We start from the raw sequence: 19,164 nt of genomic DNA, 5'->3' as shown, positions 1-19,164 counted from the left end.
AAACAAGGGTGGTGATAAGTTAATAATTACTGTAGCCGAATTGTGGGTAAATGGGAGAATTATTATGCTATTTATCTGTTTTTTTGTATGTTTGAGTTTTTCCATGATAAAATATTGTTCTAAAATGAATAGGATTTTAAGGTAGGTTGGGTGAGGTGATGTTAGAGAAAGGGATGGCAAGGATACTTCTTGGTTTCTGATTTGCTTAGTCAGATAGCTGATTTAGGAGGATGAGGGGGTATGTTAACTTTTTTTCTTAATGAGAGGGACATGAGATGTTTAAATATCTATGGGAAAGGTATAGTTGAAGAGGGTATGGTTGGAGTTTTGAGTAGAGAAAGCTTGAAATATGGTGAGCAGGTAAATTTATAAGAAAAACAGGAAACTTGCTAGGTAGTTGACAGATGCATTGAAACTGGTGGTAATGAATTTATAGTGGAACCCACTGTATAACTTTCTTGAGCAGTTCATAATACAGATGTGAAGAAAGCTGGCAATTGAGCCAGGACTTGAATTTTGATAGTGGGTATAACGAAGAGACAGTGATGCTAAGCAATTTAGGGTGTTGATGTTATTGAAATTATGGGATTATATAAGAAAAAAGGTAGAGAATGAAGAGGGTTAATAAATTGGAGAAAGGTAGATCTATCATTGGACTACAGGTTCAGTAAGGATAAACTACTTTTGCAGTTGGTGTAATTGGGCCATTGATCTTGACAGAGAAGCAGCCATGGTCAGACAGCAGGATGATTCAATTCAAAATTTCAGGGCTGGAGAAAGTTTTGGAATATAACAAATTTTAGATTTTGATCATGAAAGTGTGTGTCTGAGGAGAAGTGGAGAAGTTGCTGGAAATGAATTGGTGAAGAAACTCCAAGGCCAGGCTATTGGAAGACTCACCTCCATGGATATCACCCAAGATGATGTTAAGTTTTAGGTGAGATTGGCTTTTAGAAATATTTATAAGATTTATGAAGTAATAACTTGGAGTTCTTTATTCTCATGAAGTATTTGTTGGCGTCAATCCATGCGAAGCATAATAGTGACATATTTCTGAATATAACAGATAAATAACACCCAACAATTGTATATTAAATCTTACTTTACATACCCATATCTTTCCTATTTGGGATAAAGTTGTATTAAAATGGGACCTCTCTATTAACGCGATATCTATATTGCCCCAGTGTTCTGTCATAGAAATATGAAATTCTGTGCTCATAAACATGTAACATATGCACTTTTCTTACATTTTTATCAGTTATCTTTTTTCCTGCATATCAAATCACTTTAAAGCTTTATAGATAATAACCACCATAATTTATTCAACTCATGAGTCTGCAGTTCAATTGGGTGGTTCTGCTGATTTAGGCTAGGTTTGGCTTATCTCAGCTAAGTTTACTCATGCATCTGTGGTCAGCCGCTGAGTTGGCTAGGGCCTGAATAGTCTAGGATGGCTGAAATGCATGACTCACATGACTCAAAGGGATGCTTCTGTGGTCTCTCATCCCCCAAAGCCTAGTGAGTCTTGTTCACACGGCAGCTGGGCTGGTTTCCAAGACCACAGGTGGACGTGGTGTGCAAGGCCTTTTGAGGCCTAGGCTTGGATCTGCTGCAATCATTTATATCACATTCTGTTGGCCAAAGCAAGTCCTAAAGTCAGTCCAGATTTAAGAGATAGGAAATAGACCCTATGTCTTGATGGGAGGAATTATAAGTAACATTGCAGAGGGGTATGGATACAGGGAGAAAAATAAACACAGCTATGTTTTTGAAACAATCTACCAGAACATTATATTGTGAGAATGCAAAGTGTAGGTGCAAAATCATGCAACTGGATATGACAAGTGTGTATTCCCGCTCTTTCATCTCCACTTAATTGTAATGTGTCCTTGGACAAGAAAGTTGAAGAAAATAGGAAGGAATATTGGCGGAATTATCTACCTACTATTAGTAGTGACGATCAAATAAGAGAATTGATTTGTATTTTGGATGGCTTTATCATTGCAAGATGTTATTTTATGCTGATAACATCTCACATCTCTTTAATGTGGAATCCACAAAAGTAACTTGAAGAGTTAATGGCACAGAGGTGTCTCCTGGATACTGTTCCTTGTGCTACTATGGCCTGAGGGGCTTGTCAAGTAAGGAAATGGGCTAGAAAGGTGGAAGGCTGATGGCTGAAAGTCCTCCGTTCACCCTGCTGTGTTCTGTTATGCACCTGATGTGTTTGATATTCTGTTCCATAATGGAAACTCGGGGATTTGTGTACTAACGGCTCAGAGGTTGGGATAGAGGCAGAAAGCCACTGGAGTGCAGAGGAGGGCACAGAAAGATTGGAAAGTTTGGAGTGAAATGAAGCAGAAAATCAATGAATATCTAAGACTGGTGGAAAGTACAGGATGAAAACATTGTTATAAAAAAGGCGGAAGTACATAAGAAGGGCATTTTTGGAGGATCAACCTCTAAAACTGTCCAGTAGTATCATATGAGTGAAATTAAAATTGCCAACAGGAATTAAATGCAATTTGTGGTCCAGTCTAAAGGTTATGAGAGTGAATCATAAAATAAGGAAAATCTCTTATTTTAGATACAATGATAGCTATGACTCCCTGCCCCCCTCCCGCCCCCACCAAATATCATGGGATGAGTAAGAAATTATTAATCTGAATCATGTACTGTGGTGAAATGTTAGCTTAATAATGCATCAGTGACTATTGGGTTTTCCATAACCTTTTTTTGTGTTTAAATATGATGTACTTAAAGAAAATTATCCCAATTTTAAGTGTACAGCAGAAATAATTTTCACAAAGTGAACACACCTAGTGATTAGTAGCTGTGTTAGGAAACAAAATATTGCCAGAACCCGAAGGTCTCCTCATGCCTTGTGTAATCACTGCCCCCCTCCCAACAAAGGGAGACACTATGCTCATTTAACCCCATAGAGTAGTTCCACCTGTTTCTGAACTCTTCAGAAATGGAATCATACAGTATATACTCTTTTGTGTCTAGCTCCTTTTGCTCAGCATGATGTTTGGGGGCAAAAAGGAGTTTGGTTTGATTGGAGCACTAGGGCTATGCAGAGGCATAGAGGGAAATGACCTAGCAGCATAGACAGAGATGGGATTGCAGGCATTGAAGTCCTGTTCAAGACATTATGCTTAATGTCTGTGATAAGCCCTTGGAGGATATGCTCAGTTCTGCCTTTCAGGAAGATTAATATTGCAGCAATGATGTAGGAGAGATTGGGGGTAAGGACAGGAAGGCTGCAGAGCGGTTAGTTGTTGTGGGAAATGCACTCAGAATCTGAAGGACTGGGTCTGAGTGATACTTCTGTTCCTTGCTAACTGTGTCTTTGGACGATTCGTTCAGCCTGTCTGTCTGAGCTTCAGTGTCCTCATGTGAACAATGAAGGTAGGAATCCTGCTATTATAAAAACAATGAATTGATCCATGTTAGAGAACTGCAGACTATATAGATATAAGAGTTCCAGGGCCTCCACGGACCCCTATTGTGTGGCCATTGCTGTGACTGAGTGGAGAGAAAGAGGAGGCTAAGTATTTAATCTCCTTTATTCAGTCATGTAGAGAATGCTCATGTTTAAGCCAATATTGCAGGTGTTCATGTGGTTGGATAAATTGCACATTTTACTCTAGGTATAGAGACTTTCAGAATGAACGAAGGAAGATTCTGGAGACAGACCACCTGAATGTGAATCTGGCATCCTCCTCTTACTATCTATGTGAACTTAGTCCAATTATTTTTAACTTTTCTGGGTCATGCTTTAATGATAGGTACCACATAGGATTGTTCTGAATTTTAATTTAATTAATACAAAGAAAACACTTAGAATAGTACCTGGCATGTAGTAAATACTCAATGTTATTATTGCCTTGTCTGTCTTTTCCAAGTAGCAATAAATGACCTAACTTTCTGTTGGTTAACCGCATAGAAGTGTGTGGCACAGGCTCGTTGAAATCCTGTTTGCATCCTTCTATCCCTGTAGCTCCAACATTTTTCCAGGTTACCCACATTAGGATTATACAGAGTGGCTCAGCCCTCATCCATGCACTGCGTATTTGAATATAAATAGTGCCCTGCCCCAATCTCCCTTTTTCCAGTTCCTTTCACAGTTCCTAATAGAGTTGAGTTTTGAGGGTTTTTTTTTTTTTTGGCCATTCTCTGATGAATATATTCAACTGATCTCCTATATGTGTGACCTAGTGATATGGTTTGGCTGTTTCCCCACCCAAATGTTATCTTAAATTGTAGCTTCCATAATTCCGAGGTGTTGTGAGAGGGACCAGGTGGAGATAATTGAATCAAGGGGGTGTTTCCTCCGTACTGTTTTTGTGGTAATGAATAAGTCTCATGAGATCTGCTGGTTTTATAAAGAGTTTCTCTATTTGTTTGGCTCTTATTCTCTTTTGTGTGCTGCCATGTTAAGATGTGCCTTTTGCCTTCCTCCATGATTGTGAGGCCTCCCCAGCCACGTGGAACTGTGAGTCCATTAAACCTCTTTTCCTTTATGAATTACCCAGTCTCGGGTATGTCTTTATCAGCAGCATGAAAATGGAGTAATACACCTAGTCAGTGTAGAGATTAAGGAGAATTTCTCTTTTGTACTCAATGACATAACTCTATTAATGCAACCTTAAGTTACATTGACTGTTTTGTTCTCTACATTATACTGTTAAATCATTCTGAGTTTGTAATTAATCAAAGCCCTCCAAATTCACCCCCAACATTTGCTTGTTTCACAAAAGTTTATTCTTTCATTTATTGAATTATTGGCTGCTTAACATATTACCATATGGCAGCTTTGTAATTGACAGTAGATCTGCTCCTTAAGGAGTTTCCTGGAATGTCATACATGCAAACAGACTTGTAGTAAGTGTGACAGTGAAAATTGTTATAATAGAGATGTGCAGAAACTGTATGATAACATAAAGGAAGGATACCTAATTCTCCCAGTGGGGGACAGGGGAGAGTATGACAATAAAGATGGCAGAGGCAGGGAGACGATGTCAGGGAAGTGCACATGGAAGACAGAGTATTTGTCATAAACTGTACGTAAGATCCTAACCACTAAGAGTGGGGGAAGGAAGCCTTTAAACAGAGAGAATAACTTGTAACGTAGCATGAAACAGCATGGACATTCTGGGAACTACTCCTATCTGACAATGGCAGCAGCCTAGAGAGCAGGTGGAGAAATTGGCAGGAGAGATGCTGAGCAGGTAGGTAGGTACAAGGTCCTGATGGGCTTTGCATGCCACACTTGGAAATTAATATTTGTTCCTATAGGTAATGAGCCAACATGAAAGGCGTTTGTATTAGAGAGGGACATGGTTAGACAGATGTGCTTTAAAAAATACGAGACTGATAGCCTTTATAGTGTGATCTGTGAATTAGAGGAAGCAAGAATAGAGGTGGGATGGCTGATGGAGAGGCAGTGCCTGTCACACAAGTGAGAAAAAAACCGTGAAATCATGACCAAAACATGCCTATGGGAATGGAAAAGAAGGCAATTTTTTGAGAGATTTATTAAATAGATATATTTTGAGCACTTAGGCACTTTGAGTGGTGAGACCCTCAGGACTTGATAACCAGCTACATGTGGCAGGAAATGGGAAAAGTTGAGGCTTCGCCCCAGGTCTGAGTGACTGGGTGGATAATGATGTCATTCACATGATGGAAGATAACTGATTTGGGAGAAGCAAAGGGTTCCTATTTTTGGATACCTGTGGGACATCCAAGAGGAAATGCACAGCAGACTATTGGCTTAGTATCAATAACTCAGGAGAGAGGTTTCTTTTTGTGCTAAGTGGACCTGAGAGTCATTCATATATAGAAGATTGTTGAAACCTAGATATGCAGTAGATCAACCAGAAGAGGACTGAGGGCAATCATGAGAATCCTAACATGAAATAGAAGCATGGAGAAGGATAGCCCTAGAAAGTGATTTTGAGAGGGCGTCAGTTGGAGGGTTGGCTAAAAACTAAGAGGAAGTGGTGCCATAGAACCTATGGCAGAGAGAGTCTATAATGCTTGATATATATGTGTATATATTACTAATATTTTATATATACTTTATGTATATATATCAAGTATGTATATTTACTAATATTTTGTTACTTTTTAAGTTTGTAAAACATTTTATAATATTTAAGTAATGTCAAACTACTTCTAAACCTATGGCAGAGAGAGTCTATAATGCTCTCTCTCTATATAAAACTAATATTTTATATATACTTTATATATCAAGTATGTCTATTTACTAATGTTTTATTGCTTTTTAAGCTTATAAAACATTTTATAATATTTAAGTAGTGTCAAACTACTTCTAAATATTAGAAAATGTGCTTTTGAGTAAGCAGAATCCAGAGCAGGCCTGTCAGGATGGTCACCTCCTTTTGGAGCAATCTGCTTGTTAAAGATGAGGGATGTGTGTCTTCCCGCCATTTGGACCTAATTCTAGTAGGTCCTAACTCATGACAGTCTAGTTGGGGTTTGTGTCGGCTTTCTTAGTTTGAATGGGGTGAAGGTTTTCTCTCTGTTTTTCCTTCTCTTTGCTTTTAGTTATTTTCAGAGAAAAGAATTCAGGTAGAAATGACTTTTCTATGCAGTATTTAAACAGAAGTCCCAAAGTTCCTTTAAAAATTTGAGCTAACCAGAAAATATTATCTATAACATCATTGTTTTTATTTTTAAACTGAACTCTGTTTGAGTTTTTCATGTATTTCGATTATGCATTTCTTTAGAGCAGAAGTGAGGCATATTTATCTTGATATCCCCAGGGCTTAAAACAGAACTTGGCATATAGGAGTGCTCAATAAATGTTTATTTTTGTATTACTTGTTGATGACTACACAGTTCCATTTTTGAAAGCTTTCAAGCCTTCCAACATCTCATGTCACTGAATTACACAAATTTGTCTTCTTTATTTTATTAATTCTACTCTTTTTAACTGACTAAAGTTCAGCATCTTTTTCCCCCAAGTGTTAAAGTGAAATGGGAATTTGTTTTTAGGCTGTATATATGCCACAATATTTGAGAGTTTCAACTTAAATAGAGGTGGGCCTAAGGAAATTGAAGTTGAGGCAGAAACCCAGCAGGATGACCCTGCTACTCCTTTGTTTCTATAGGGACTCTTGTTTCTACTTGTCTTTGTTACCTTTCTCTTTTAAATTTTCATTATGAAAAATTTCAAACACATGCTGTCTTATAGAATATAGTATAACAAACCAGATGCATTCTTAACTGTTTCCTTTTTTTTTTTTTTTTTTGAGATGGAGTCTCGCTCTGTTACCCAGGCTGGGGTGCAGTGGCATGATCTCGGCTCACTGCACCCTCCGTCTCCCAGGTTCAAGCAATTCCCCCTGCCTCAGCCTCTGAGTAGCTGGGATTACAGGCACCCACCACCATGCCCGGCTAATTTTTGAGTTTTTTTTTAGTAGAGACAGGGTTTTGCCATGTTGGCCAGGCTGGTCTTGAACTCCTGACCTCAGATGATCCACCTGCCTCGGCCTCCCAAAGTTCTGGGATTACAGGCGTGAGCCACTGCGCCCTGCCAACTGTTTCCTTCTTAACTATCAGGAACTTTACCATGCATAATTAGAGTCTTATTAATATACATCCATTCTCCTGCAACAACAAATTCCTCCTTGCTGGTCAGAATTAATGTCAGAATAAGTTATATTAGATTCCTTGTCTACACTCTGGGAGACAGGGTTAGCAGTAAGGAAGTCATGGATACGAATGGATTTGCAGGTAATGACTGCATGAGAGCCTTCCTGGATCGCTGCTCCATTTTCCCTCCCTGCCTATTTTGTGAACTGCATCAGGAATGAACTTATCCTACCTCTGCAGGTGGCCCATTACATGCTTCCAAAAAAGTAACTATGGGACTTTCATTGATTTAAGAAAGCCTATGCTGTGCTTTGATTTGGATAATCCCTTATTTGTTATTTTAAGCTTCTCAACAAAATATGAATTTTCCGGCTGCTGTTCTTTTTTTGGTGTTATTTTTGATGACTTTTGCTAGAGGATGGATAGGATTTAGTAGGCCACACACCCATTTCAGGTTCAGCTCTGTTCACGTTTTCAGAGCTCTAGAAATGTAGTGATTCTCATGATTGTGGCAGGAGGTAGTGGGGCCAACAGTGGTATTTGTTCATTTTCCCCATATACACCAAAGCATTTCCTGTGTGATTGCCTGTAAGACTGTGCTTCCTTTTTCAGAGTTCTGCTATTTGTAGCTATCATAAAATAAGAAATGAAAAGAAACCTTTTAGAGTACAGGGAAAGTTTTATAGGAAAAGGAAATTAAAGGTCTGAATTCAACACCGCTATTTGTATACTCTGTATATAACGCATTTGAGCAATTTTCATCTTTGGTTTCTCTCTGTACCATTTATATTCTACTTATGAAAATAAATTTGGAATTTCTTAGCTAATGAAACCTGTTTTATCTAATAATTCGCAAATATGAATTTCTGGGTAGGAAGATATCTATTTTTTTAAAGTTTATCATTTTGACTTTTTTGTTTTCTTAAAATCAGACCTATAGTATACATATGTTCTTAATATATAAATGGATGGTTAAATTTATGAAGGTGAGCCATTGTATTGTTTCCCCAGCTTTTTTTTTTTTCCTGAAAATGTGGTGTCTTTTTTTTTTTTTAATCCAGGGAATCAGCAGTCTCTTCAGTTCTTTAAAAGTGGTGCGTCTCTTACGACTGGGCCGTGTGGCTAGGAAACTGGACCATTACCTAGAATATGGAGCAGCAGTCCTCGTGCTCCTAGTGTGTGTGTTTGGACTGGTGGCCCACTGGCTGGCCTGCATATGGTATAGCATCGGAGACTACGAGGTCATTGACGAAGTCACTAACACCATCCAAATAGACAGTTGGCTCTACCAGCTGGCCTTGAGCATTGGGACTCCATATCGCTACAATACCAGTGCCGGGATATGGGAAGGAGGACCCAGCAAGGATTCATTGTACGTGTCCTCTCTCTACTTTACCATGACAAGCCTTACAACCATAGGATTTGGAAACATAGCTCCTACCACAGATGTGGAGAAGATGTTTTCGGTGGCTATGATGATGGTTGGCTGTAAGTATTTTAATTTTTTCATTAAAAATTATTGTTATTGGCAATTTTCCTGGCTACAGTCTCAGATAGGATTAAAACGAAGTACTTTGTTTACAGAGAGGTTCTTAATCCATCTTATTTGCAAATTTTTTTTTAATCTACCTTAGAAAATAGAAATGCAAAATAATATATTTTACTCTTCAGGACATATTAATGTGTGAAAAACATATTAATATGTGTACCCAGCAGAGCTCTCTTGAAGGAAGCAGGACCAGCATCCAGAGAGGTGGCATTTGGCACATTCCATAGATTTTGTTGGTAATGTGTTAAATTCCAAAAAAAAAAAGATAGGATCTGATGTGAAATATATTGTTTATAAATATTCTAGTTAATACTGAATTCCTAAATTAAAGTTGACCTTAGGATACACTTTTGTATAGGTTTTTACAGTTAAGACTAAGAGAAAGGGTTTATAAAGCTAGTCTTCATTATAGCCACTCTAGGTTGAATATATGCCTGTTTGAGAGAATGAAAGGATTACTGAATATAAGCCCATTCAGCAATGAGAAGTGTCTAGGATTTAACAGGTATACCTGGGTACCAAGTTCTTGGAAGTAGAATGCCCCCTAAAGGGACAAAGACCATGTGCTCTGCACTCAGACTGTGACTAGATGGCATCAGAAGACCAGAACATAAAGGAAATACATACAAAGAAGCTGCTTTTGAGGATCTTGAGGGAGACTTCACCATCATTCATGCCTTCAAGTTGACTTAGATGACTTATCCACACCTAAACTAACCTTAAGATTGTACAGAAGGAGTGATTAGCATTATTAGCGCCTCTTAAGCCTTTGGATCATGGTCATCGGTTTATGTGTGTGTGTGTGTGTTTGTGTGTCTAAGCTGTCTTTTCTGAGATTCCATGTTGCAGAGGCTTAGATTTTGACATTGATGGTAAAAGTTCTGGGTCTCCAGGGACGTTGGCTGGAACATGAAAGGTTAATATCTTGAGTCTAAGCAGGTAGTTTTCATCATTTAGAATGTCTGAAAGCTATTGGAGCATCAGTGTTGGCAGTTGTTCAGCTTTTGTTTGTCTAATGCACCCTTGTACAGGTATAGGAACAAGAACAGGCAGGCTCTATTTGCTGGTTAGAGCTTGCAGTTAGAGGGAGAGTGAGAATTCCAAGTGCTGTTTGCTCCAGAGGCTTTCAGCAGGAAAATGTCCTTATACACAGAGAGAGATCCTGATGATTAATTAAACGGATACCTACATATACAAAGTGGTAAGATGTATGGGCAAAAATGTACTTTATAAATTCAGAAGACAACATTTTGTCAGAGGCTGTATTTAGCACCATACTACTTTTAATATTTATACAATACATTTTGCCTTATACTTGAGCATAGTTATATTAAAAAAACATCTTTTTGTTTTGAAGTAATTATAGATTCATTGGAAGTTGCAAAAATAGTATGGAGAGGGCCTTTGTTACCTTCACCTAGTTTCCTCCAATAATTACATCTTATATAACTATAGCTCAGTATCAAAATTGACATAATGTGTGACAAAATTGATATAATGTGTGTGTATAGCTCTGTATTGTTTTATCACATGTGCAGGTTTCTTTAATTACAACTGCAATCAAGATACAGAACTGTTCCTTTACCACAAAGCTCTCTTTTATATGTAATCTACCCATTTCCCCCAACTATCCCTATTCCCTGAAAACTACTAATCTGCTTTCCATCTTTATAATTTTGTGATTTTGAGTATGTTATATAAATTGAATTATGTAAAATGTAACCTTTTGAAATGGACTTTCTCCGCTCAGCATAATGCCCCTGAGATCCATCTAAGTTGAATGTATCAGTAATTAATTTGTTCTTTTTTATTGCTGAGTAGTAGTTCATGGTTAGGATGTGCTACTGTTTAACTCACCATCTATTGAAGGACATTGTATTTGTTTCCAGATTTTGGCTATTACAAATAAAGCTACTATGTTAATACCTAGGTGATGGGTTAATATTGCAGCAAACCACCATGGCACACATTTACCCATGTAACAAACCTGCACATCCTGCACATGTACCCCAGAACTGAAAATATAAAAAGAAAAAAACAAACAAAAAACACAAAGCTGCTGTGAACATTTGTGTATAGGTTTTTAATATGGACATTAGTTCTTAGTTCTCTGGGATAAGTGCCCAGGAATGTGATTAATGGGACATGTGATAAGTGTATGTTCAATTTTTAAAGAAATTGCCAAACTATTTTACAGAATGGATGTACTAGCACAGTTACATTTTTCATAAGAGAATTGTAGGAAAATAAAATCTATGTAGAGTCAAAGGACACAATTATTTACTTTGTTTCTGAGGCCCCGAAGTTGGGAATCATCCTAGATTTCTGTTTTTCTATGTTACATCTATTAATAACATGGCCTGTAGGGTTTACCTTCAAAATATATTTGATTATTTCTCTCTCCTTCCATAGATTACCACCCAAGACCAAGTCACCATCATCTCTGGCCTGAACTTTTGAAGTAACCTCCTATATCTTCCTAATTTTCTTATGCTTGCCCTACAATCTCTACCCCAAAGCTTAAGCAGCCCCTTTAAAAGCAAATCAGATCACACCATTCCTCTGCTCAAATCCCTCCAATGTGTATGAAATAAAGTCCAGATTCCCTAGCTCATCTTTCAAGGCCTTCCTGATATGGCCCTGCCTACCTCACTCACTTCACTTTCAACCATTCTTCCTTGGCTTATCCTCCTAAGTCCATGCTCACCATCTCATTTTCCACGAAAACATCAGTCTTAGGCCTGTCTCAGAGTCTTTGTACTTGCTTTCCCACTGCTTATAACACTCCTCTCCTGACCTATGACCCGAATTCATGTGGCTCTCCATGGAATCACCTCTACAGAAATTCCTTCCAGTGCTACCCTACTATAAAAAAACACCTAATGCTAACCTGTAGTCTCTACTCTTTAACCTTTCCCTTCATTGTCCCTACTAAGATCTGAACCCACGTGTACTTGGTTTTTCTTTTCCTTCAGAATGTAAGCTCCACGAGAGGTAGGCCTCTGTCCGTTTCTTGTATCCCCAATATCTAAACAATTCTTAAGAGTTTTGTGCTCAATCTTAATTTTTCATATGAATGAATGAAATTGAAGATGTCCCTGATTGTCGTGATGAAGATCTTCTGTCCTTGAATCCATCTCAGTTAGATCTATGATCAGGTACGTGCCAGCAAAATGCAGGGTGTTAGAGCTTTGACCCCGATTCCTTTGTGAAAGGCCTGGTAAGCTCACCTGCATTGTCTTCCTTTGGGGGTGTAGTCATTCCTTTAGCTGAGTTGGTAAACCTGTGTCTTATCGGCCTATTGATATAAGTTCTAAGAAGCAAGTCACTGGAAGCTCCAACAAACTGTTCTCTCACTGCTTCTTACCATCTACCTTCTGAATCTACCTACAGTGGAAATTTTCATGTATATTCAGTTGGGTTTCCAAAAGTGTATTTGGTTCGGAGTTGGTTCTATTCCCTCCCTCCTTCGTGAATGGCCAATTATACTTGCTAGATCTAAATTTACATTTCTCCCCATCTCTTCGTTTTCTGAAGTTCGTGTTTTGATTTAGAGATAAAAACCTAGTTTTAAAGTTGGTTGTTTTCTTCTCTGAGTTTCTATTATATTCTTTGAATACCTGAGTAGCAGTTTTCTGTTTGTATACCAGTTTTTGACATCTTCTTGCCGTTTGACTTAGGTTTTCCTTTTATGCTTCTGATTAAGTCCAGTTTCTATAGCCAGAGTATTCCAGGGAGATACCTTTAAATTTCCCTTTTAGTCCTTGGGTCCTTGGTAATTTCATGGGATATTTCCTTTGAAAAACCTGAGAAGATTATAAAAAGCTGTCTAGATTCATGAAGTGTTATAGTACCTTTGCACAGTTCCAAAACTTGTTAGACCCACATGCACAAAATGTCAACCAAATTTGGATATTGTAGCTCTTTGTAAATATAGTATCATTTTTTTCCTACAAGAACACCAAGGAAAACAAACAAATGAAAACAAACCACCTGCATTCTTAGAAACCAATATGTGCTAGCAGCCATAGCCAGGGATTTAGTGGTGTGTGTGTGTGTGTGTGTGTGTGTGTGTGTGTGTGTGGGGTGGGGAACATAGGACAGGGAAGAGGCAGGTAGAAAACAGAAAGGTTCATTTTTTCACTTGTGCCAGGATTCTAGTCAATCTGTGTGGCTGTCTAAGAAGCACCACTTGTAACCTTATAACTCAAAAACAGAAAAATGTTTTATCAAAAGGTTGATGGAAACACCAACTGCCTATATTCTGTTGAGAAAAATAATCACTACTTGCAAATGATAGACTTTTTTTCCAAGAAAGTCATCCAAAATTTATATGTCTTTCAGAAAAATTTAGAAGTATGAATGTGGCAACAATCCCGATTCCTAGGTCCTTATGAGCCCTCTTTTCAATGGCCTTTCCTTTCCTAGGCTCTTGCTACCCTAATGCTAGGTTGGATGTGGGCTCTGTCTAAGAATACAGTCTCAAAAGTTTTCCTTGTTCATATATCAGAGAGATCTTCAAAAAATAGTATTGGCCTTCCCCTAATTCCTTCCACTCAACTGAGATTCCTTCCAGATCCTTCCTATGTCAGCAGGGTCCCAGGATGCTTTTCTTACCTGCTACCTAGGAATTTCTTAGACTTAAATCCTTTGTTCCTACATTTGCCCAACATGGGAAATCTTCCTGTTCAGATTTCTGAATTGGAAGGGTTGCCTGATGCTTCTCTATATACATCTACCATCATGCATTCTTTACCTTAAATTTGTCTTCTCTTGGTTTTTTCATACTCTCTCTGCCTTGAGTGACCTCCACTGCTCTGGTAGCAGCCATTACTCCCCAGGGTAGCCACATCCTCCCCATTCCTCTGTATCTGTCCATTCATGAATGAATCCAGCTACTCTGTTGACATTCACAAAATTCACTACCAAAGGGCTTTTGTGAGAGAATATTTTTGCAGCACTTGTAGAAAATAGTATGTATGTATGTACGTATGTGTGTGTGTGTATGTGTATTTAGATCAAGATGTAAGTAATCTCCTTGCTAATTTGCTTGGTAAATACTTAATGATGCCTTCATGAAATGTTTTCTAATCCATTTTATTTACATAATCTTATTATTGAGCCCCTAATAATATTAGATTTTCTAAGGATTAGGCACACTGACTAATTTTGCTGCTATTCAGAAGGCACCACAGTATGTGGATGATTTGTTTTGATGACTATAAAACAAAGGAGTGCAATGAAGGAATTTTTCTAATAGGATTATACTCTTGTCTTAATATGTTTTTATAAATCCTCTTCCAAAGATTTATCAAGAAAGCAGTTACTTAGTTCCTTCTTTATTACTAAATTATCATATAAACTGTATTTTAGTTTAATCCAGACATTATAAGGGACTCTACATTTGCATATTTCATTATAATTTTCTAAAAGAAAGAAACATATAAAATAAAAATATGTTTTGAATAACTCTTTGCCATAAGTTCAACCATAATTTTTTTCTCTCTCCATATATATGTTTTAGTACACTATTAAATACATTATTAAATATGTATTCAGCGTATGTCAAAGGGCTATGAGATTGGAATTTGGGTATTCATTTTCTCTAAAAGGATTTTTCTACTTTTTCTATTGTCTGCTTTGGTAAATTGAGACAGGCTGGCCCATGCAGTATATGTCAATGAGAATTTGTCCTGCTGTGATGTAATGCAAACTGAGTCTTATAAAGCAAAACAAACCAAACTAAAAATTATAAATATAAAAATTGCTGGGGTTTAATTGGTAGACGGGAAGCCCTGTCATAACGATGCTTATCTGCAATTTTCAAATAGGATGTAATTGGTAATCACATAAACAGTCTAAAAACTTTCTGTAATTGAGTAGTATGATCTGTAATGCAGTAGACAAATGGTTTAGCACATCTAAAAGTATAGCAAGACCATCTGCCAGTGGGATGTGTATGACAAGAAATCTGAATCTTCATGTAGGCAGTTAAGTGCAACTGGGAAGCATTTAGTTGCACACCGGTCAATCAGCACCATACAGAGGAGACCAATGCCACACATCATATTCTCATGTTGATGAGCTTATTCAGCATCCTCTGTGGAATTCAGATAAAAGTCAAGCTGAGATTATGGGCATTGCCCTGACTTCTCTCCACCAGAAAAGGAAATAAATAGAAGATGGTAAGATCCAGAAATTGGGAGAATATAGAGTAAGTTGAGAGCAAAGGCCTGTGTGACCCTGGAGAGTCTTTACATCTCTCTGAGCTTTATTTATTTTTTTCAATTGTGAAATGCCAAAGTTGAAACCAATGACTTTTAAGGTCCCTTTCAGGGCTGACATTCTATACTTCTAAGGTTCTGTTGGTGCAGTTATGCCCCTGTCCATGGCATGGAGCTTGTTATTGGAGATGAGGTTGAGATGGAAAGAAAGTGGTGTCACAAAGATGTTAGGGCTTTTTACATATAGTGCATACATTGCTTTATGGAGAGTAAGATGTGTTTTCTGTAGAAAATGTTCTGTAAAGGTTAAGAGGAAAAGTTGTCAGGGAATAAATATTATGGAGAAAAGAAAACATGCTTTTGGAAAGAGAAGTGTTTTTCCATGTAGAATTTAGGCAGCTAGGAAGACTAAAAGACTGTGTCTCAGGGTAAAGGATCAGGGCCCAGGAAGACTGCACACCATGCCCAGTGGGACTTGGACTTGGAGAGGTACTCGACCTAGGTGGATATCCAGCCAGGCTTAAAAGTGGGTTGTTGCCCTTTCCTAATATTAGAAAAAAATTATTCTACAAATCTTAATATGCGACTTCAGGTATTTCAGGTATAATATTAAGTTACATGTTAAAATTTTTCTTGGCCTTGTTGTTGCGGTATAGGTAGAAAATGCCGTGTGTACATGCTGATTTTCATTTCTCACTTTAGTTTTAGCCAGATGGGGAGAGCTTTAAGCCTAATGTTTATTTTGGAAACTGGGTCAATTCTTTGTGTCTGCTTTACCATAGCTTGTAAAGAAAACTTTGTCTTTTTTCTTTTCTCTTCTTTAATGAGCTGAGTTTCGCATGAGAAAAAACATTTTATGGAGCCCCAAGTTCAGGGTTACAGGCACCTTTTTTCATGGTTTAGCAGTCTCAGATGTGTAGTCCGGTAGTTAGAAAAAGACTGTGTGATGTACACTTTACTCCCTGATTCTTATTCCAACTAGGGCTTGTGTCTTTTGCAGGAAAGTTCTTTTATACCCATCTTTCTTTTCATTCCTAGTCACATTTTCTCAAAGCCTCTCAAATTCTGTAAAGGTTGACTTTCCCCAGAAAACAGCAGGACATTTTCTTGGTAGCCTACTAACTAGCCTGAACTTTTTACAAGGATCTTCATCTCTTGTGTCCTTGTATCACTCAAAATTATTTAATTCATTCAGCCTTGTGCCAGGTGTTCTGGTATACATTGGTATTCAAGAAACACTAGATACTTTTGAGCCCTCAATAAGCTTTTAATGTGGTAAGAGGGTCAAACAAGAAAATCACTGATCCATCTGTGTCTCCCTTACTCTCTCCATCCCCATCTCATGTCCATCTCTGCCTTCATCCTCATCTCATCTCTTTTTATACTATGAATTAAGAGGGAATAAAGAAGTTGGACTTGTGAGAACAGGATCTGTCTTTGTCCTGTTCATCATCATTGTATATTTAGCACAAAGCGTTATCTCCTACTTGATAGTTGTGCCCATTGAACACATGTTGAATGAATTAATGAATGAATAAAGATGTTTGCCTAGTTCAGCCTGAGGGAGCCCAGGAGGATTTCTAGGAGAAAGTGACTCCTGAGCTCAGAATACAAAATAAGTAGGTAAATGAGGCAGGACTTAGGTACTTTCCAGGTGTAGAGAACATAGTATATGCAAAAATATAGGCATTAAATAGCTTGGCCCTTTTGGGGAACTCCATGCATTTCACTTTGGCTTGAGTGGAAAGTAGATGTGAATGGAAAGAAATGAAAGAACCAAGATGTCAAAAAGCTTTCCATAGCTTCACAAGGAGTTTGTCTTTTATCCTAAAGGTTGTAGGATAAATAAGAAAAATTTGATTCTTTATTGTGGACAATGAATTGGAGGAGTTAAAGGCTACTGGCAGAGAAACGAGTTAGGAGACTGTTCCAGCAATCCAGGAAGACATAAATTGAGGTGGTAGATATATGGAGGATGGTATAGATTTAGAGTTGGCAAACTTTTTTTTTTTTCTGTAAATGGGCAGATAGTGACTATCTTAGGCTTTGTGAGCCATATGGTCTCTGTTGCAAACTACTCACCTCTGCTTTTGTAGTGCTAAAGCAGCCATAAACAATACATAAACAGATGAGTGTGGCTATGTTCCAATACAACTTTAAGCAGGTGGCAGATCAGATTTGGCACGTGGTCTGTGGTTTCATGGTTTGTGAAAAGACTGTGGACTTTGGAGTCAGACAAATGAATCTAGGTTCAATTTTTTGCATCATAGTTTATAAGAATTTATATCAGTTATGTAAACCATCATTTGTAAAATGGAGATAATAGTCTCTACTTTGCAGTTATTTTTGATATTCCAGAATAGATTATATGTAAGCTTCCTGAAACTTTTTTTTTTTTTTTTGAGGCAGAATTTTACTATTGTTGCCCAGACTGTAGTGCAATGGCGTGGTCTCGGCTCACTGCAGCCTCCGCCTCCTGGGTTCAAATGATTCTCCTGCCTCAGCCTCCCAAGTAACTGGGGTTACAGGCATGCACCACCACGTCTGGCTAATTTTGTAACTTTAGTAGAGTTGGGGGTTTCACCATGTTGGTCAGGCTGGTCTCAAACTCCTGTCCTCAGGTGGTCCACCCACCTTGGCCTCCCAAAGTGCTGAGATTACAGGCATGAGCCACCACGCCTGGCCAAGCTTCCTGAAACTTTAAAAAAAGTTTTTATGGGTGAATGAATGAATATGTGGGGTATTTTAGAAGGACGAGTTCAAAATCACTTGTAGATTTCTAGCAAATTCAGCTGAATGTATGATGAAACTTTTTTCTATAATAGGAAAAATGTGCAGTTATTACTGGAGGAAAGTTGTTCTTTTTCCTGCAGGTTATTCTGATGGAAATGTTCATTAGGTGGTTAGAAATGTGGTTCTGGTTTCCAGAGCTATGAGGCACAGAGAGATCTCTTTGGGAATTAACAATGTATAGAAAGTAATCATGTCAAGGAAGTGTATGGTGCAGTCAGCATAAAGCTGGCCAAGGGTAGACTCTGAAGAAGGAGAGCCACAGAGGGGCTGAGAAGAGAACCCAGTGAGGTAGAATGGAAGCATGGCTCTGGAAGGAGAGTCTGTTGCTAACAAAGGATAAGAGAGCTTTAAGAAGGAAGGGAGAACAACAGGACCACTGGGAGAGCAAGTCAGGAGAGATCTGGGTGGCCTTAGGAGGTCATCAGTGACTTTCTCTGACTTGTTTGATTGGCTAGTTGAGGGGAGAGAACCACATGGGGAACTCGTGGGGTCCAAACCATTTTTTCCCCTATATGAAGGAAAATAATGTATTATTAGCCATTAACTTCATGGAGGTAGATTACGCTAATGCATTGTTTTTCACAGCCAATATGTTTTTCTAAATCAAATTTCAAGTTCAACAAAATATACTTGTTAGATTATTAGATGCATGACACATACATAGAATTTCTCTTTTGTGTTATAAAACGAAAGATAGCATTGACTTAGAAGTTTTTATGAAATTGAACTTTCTTAGACATTTTAGTCAGAGGAGAATTTTATTTACTTTTGGTGACTTTCCAATGAATTTAATGTTAATTCCTATGAGAAAATACTTTTCAGGACACACTGTCACCTGGTAGGTGAAGTGGTATTCTGCTATAGAACAGACAGTGGGGATGTAGATGATTCTCACATATGTGATATCCATCAATTGACATCTGATTTTAATTTTGCTTAATACGTAATACTTAAAATGTTTTTTCACAG

General features: G+C 37.9%; 1 protein-coding gene across 1 annotated transcript in view; it reads left to right on the top strand.

Annotated features, from left to right (window-relative positions):
- KCNH5 (potassium voltage-gated channel subfamily H member 5) overlaps positions 1–19,164 on the top strand; it is a 339,516-nt gene that overhangs the window by 86,027 nt on the left and 234,325 nt on the right. The window contains exon 7 of the mRNA XM_024231784.3: positions 8,691–9,117. Coding sequence (XP_024087552.1) covers positions 8,691–9,117 — 427 coding nt within the window. The remainder of the gene's footprint in view (positions 1–8,690; positions 9,118–19,164) is intronic.

This window comes from Pongo abelii, chromosome 15, assembly GCF_028885655.2.
Source record: "Pongo abelii isolate AG06213 chromosome 15, NHGRI_mPonAbe1-v2.0_pri, whole genome shotgun sequence".
Classification (NCBI taxonomy): Eukaryota; Metazoa; Chordata; class Mammalia; order Primates; family Hominidae; genus Pongo; species Pongo abelii.
The sequence above is the reverse complement of the archived record's forward strand: the minus strand, read 5'-3'. Positions and strand labels throughout refer to the sequence as shown.